The following is a 2,777-nucleotide window of genomic DNA, read 5'->3' as shown; positions in this document are numbered from 1 at the left end:
TTCTTTCTCACCAGAAGACAAGACCCCATTTGGGTTTCCCAGGGCCCCCTCCTGTAACAAGTGGAACAGTTTCAGGGGAACACCAGGACCCTCCCCTTGGTCAGAGAGGACATGTCCGTGTTGGATGGTCTCGGGCCTCCCAACAAGGTGTGAGGAAGGGCAGTGGCTTCCACTGTCGGTGGTTCTCCGTGTGCCCTGCCTCCCTGGTGCCGCTCTGACAGGAATGTACCACAGATGGGACAGCCTTAACACACAGGAGTTTATTCTTACAGTTGGAGGCTTTAAGTCCAAGTTCAAAGTGCCGGCCTCTAGGGGCTGGGTGAAAGCCCCTCCACCTTGGGGTCCAGCTCTGCCTCCAGCCTCCGGCTGGAGCGGGAGGCGTTTCTTCACTCAGACAGATGCTAGCTGCCAAGGCTGAGAAGCCCCAAGGTTGACAAGTCAAAAGGCACAGTCCCGATGTTACCAAACCACAGGGCAGGCCATTAACTTAAGTCCACTGTAAGTCCCAAGGTCGGCAGAGCATAGCAGGCTACTGAGCAACGACACAGCTACATGCAGGGTCCAAGCTTGCCATAGGCTAGAAACCATTCTCAAAACTTCTCCTTATATACAGGAAACAGACCACATACCTAAAGGCAGCTACTCAGCTGCTTGTGCTAGTTGACTGCCAGTCTCATCATGGGGAATAACTATCACCAGCTGCCCAGCCACTCAGCCAGGCCCAGCCAAGCTGACACACAACATCACTACCACACCCTGTTCATGGCAGCTTGGGCATCACCTGACAGCCCAGCGCCCAGCAGGCCACTCTGGGACCAGCCCACATACACAACCTTGGGTGGAACCCACAAAAGTGACTCAAGAAAGGCCTATGTGCAGAGGCTGGGATGGGCCAGGGGAGGCCTGCCCTGAGGGTGGTGTGTGTGCGTGTGTGTGTGCAATGTGTGTATGTGGGCTGGGATGGTGCAGGGGAGGCCCGGCCTGAGGGTGCCCTACCGCCAAGGACTCTCTCCAGCCTGTGGGTCTGCACTAAGCGGTCACCGGAGCACTTGTTCAAAGGATGAATAAACAGATGCGCGCCGCCAGCCTGGACCGCCCTTTCTGAATCCCTTCCTTTCATCCTTTTTCAGGGGCTGGGTGGAGACTACAGTTTCTGCCCCGCACACACTCCCACCCCCCATCTTCCGCTGGTACACTTCCCTTTAGGGGACATTCTCTCCCACTTGCAATGACCACGGACCCAGTGGTCACCTGACCCAGACCTGGCCAATCGTTAGACTCCATCCTCTGGCCACGGTTGGTCTAGGGGTGGGCATGTGATCTAAAGCAGCCAATCAGATTCTTCCCTGAGTTTTCAGTGGGAGCTAACAGGGAAGACTTGTTTGGGGCACTCAGCTGGCAGGAAATGAACTTGGGGACAGCAACTCATTTGCCCACTGGGTAGAGGATGGGGTGAGATGGGGGGAGAGTCACCTGTCCTGTCCTGGGGCCTGATTCCTGCAGCTCTGCCCAAACATCCACCCCAGCTAGCGACAGGCACATGTCTCCGACAGAAGCCAGTTCTGGTCGTTTTGTACCATTGTGACCAAAGAGGAATGCTTCCACAGGCACTCACTGTACACTGGCCAGGCTAGTGCCAGGGGGCCCAAGATGACTCAGCCACCGAGAGACCTCGGCAGCAGAGACGGGGCAAACTAACCCACACACGACCTGCAGGGATGGTGGCCACCCCACAGCTGCAGTACAGATACTCCCATTTGCTAGAGGAAGGCTCAAGGAAGGCTTCACAAGTCGGAACTGACTTGATGGCAGTGGGTTTGGTTTTCTGGTTTATGAAGAGCTTCTGCAGGTGGGGCCAAGGGAGCTTGCCATGGCTTAGTGGAAGGATGGAGTCTTGAGTGTCTGTGGAACTGCACTTAACCTGCCTGGGTAGCAGGGTTGGGGCGTGAAGGTGGGAGACAGGTGGACAGGTGATCCCAGGAGGCCTGGAACTCAGGTGAGTGAGTCTGTCTATAGTCCTCCAGGTACTGGGGAGCCCCTGTCTCTGAGCAGAGGAGTGGCTGGCTCAGATGGAGGGGACTTAGGAGGGGAGAAGTGGGGGGCAGGGAGCCACTGGTCAGATGGGGCCTGAAGGAGGGCTAGGGCAGAGACAGTGCCGGAAACGGCTGAATTCCTGAGGCAGTTAGAAAGGCTGTGGTATCTGCTGTAAGTGGGGAAGAATCAAGACCACCCCCAGGTTCCTGGGTGGGTGGCAGAGTCATTGCTGAAATCGAGGACAAAGGACATGAGGGGTTGCAAAGGATACACAGCCTGCCTGGAACCTGCTAGCTGCCCCGGTGGAGGAGGACTTGGGGGACAAAGTGCCCCCGAGTGGACGCTTGGCTGCAGCCCTGCAGTGGGCAGCTGTCAGTCCCCACTCAGCCGGTGACAGTGGGCATGGAGGGTACCTACCAAGGTCGGGGCGTTGATGATGGAGAGGTTGTAGCCAAACTGAAAAGTCCCTCCAATGCCGGCTGCACAGATGGTCAGCAGCAGGACCCTGCCCTGAACCTGAGGGGAGAGGGGGACACGGAGTGACCGACGACATCGTCCACTGCCCTTCTCCGTCTGGAAAGCACAGTGCACAGCAGTGCAATTTCTTGGAACCAGGAAATGACTTCTCCCCTTCCCAGATGAGGAAACAAGCCCAAAGGGGAGGAGTTACCCAGGTAATAATACCTGGCATACAGCAGAATCCAGACCTCTGCCCTGAGCCTAGAGCTCCACCCCCTGAGCCT

The 2,777-nt window shown here is 57.0% G+C and overlaps 1 protein-coding gene across 1 annotated transcript in view; it reads right to left on the bottom strand.

Moving 5' to 3' along the window:
• SLC2A11 (solute carrier family 2 member 11) overlaps nucleotides 1-2,777 on the bottom strand; it is a 37,262-nt gene that overhangs the window by 32,523 nt on the left and 1,962 nt on the right. The window contains exon 2 of the mRNA XM_007958779.1: nucleotides 2,452-2,550. Coding sequence (XP_007956970.1) covers nucleotides 2,452-2,550 — 99 coding nt within the window. The remainder of the gene's footprint in view (nucleotides 1-2,451; nucleotides 2,551-2,777) is intronic.

The sequence above is a fragment of the Orycteropus afer genome, unplaced genomic scaffold (genome assembly GCF_000298275.1).
Source record: "Orycteropus afer afer isolate SDZICR_OR568_19922 unplaced genomic scaffold, OryAfe1.0 scaffold01129, whole genome shotgun sequence".
NCBI lineage: Eukaryota > Metazoa > Chordata > Mammalia > Tubulidentata > Orycteropodidae > Orycteropus > Orycteropus afer.
This window is presented reverse-complemented; position numbering and strand designations above follow the sequence as displayed.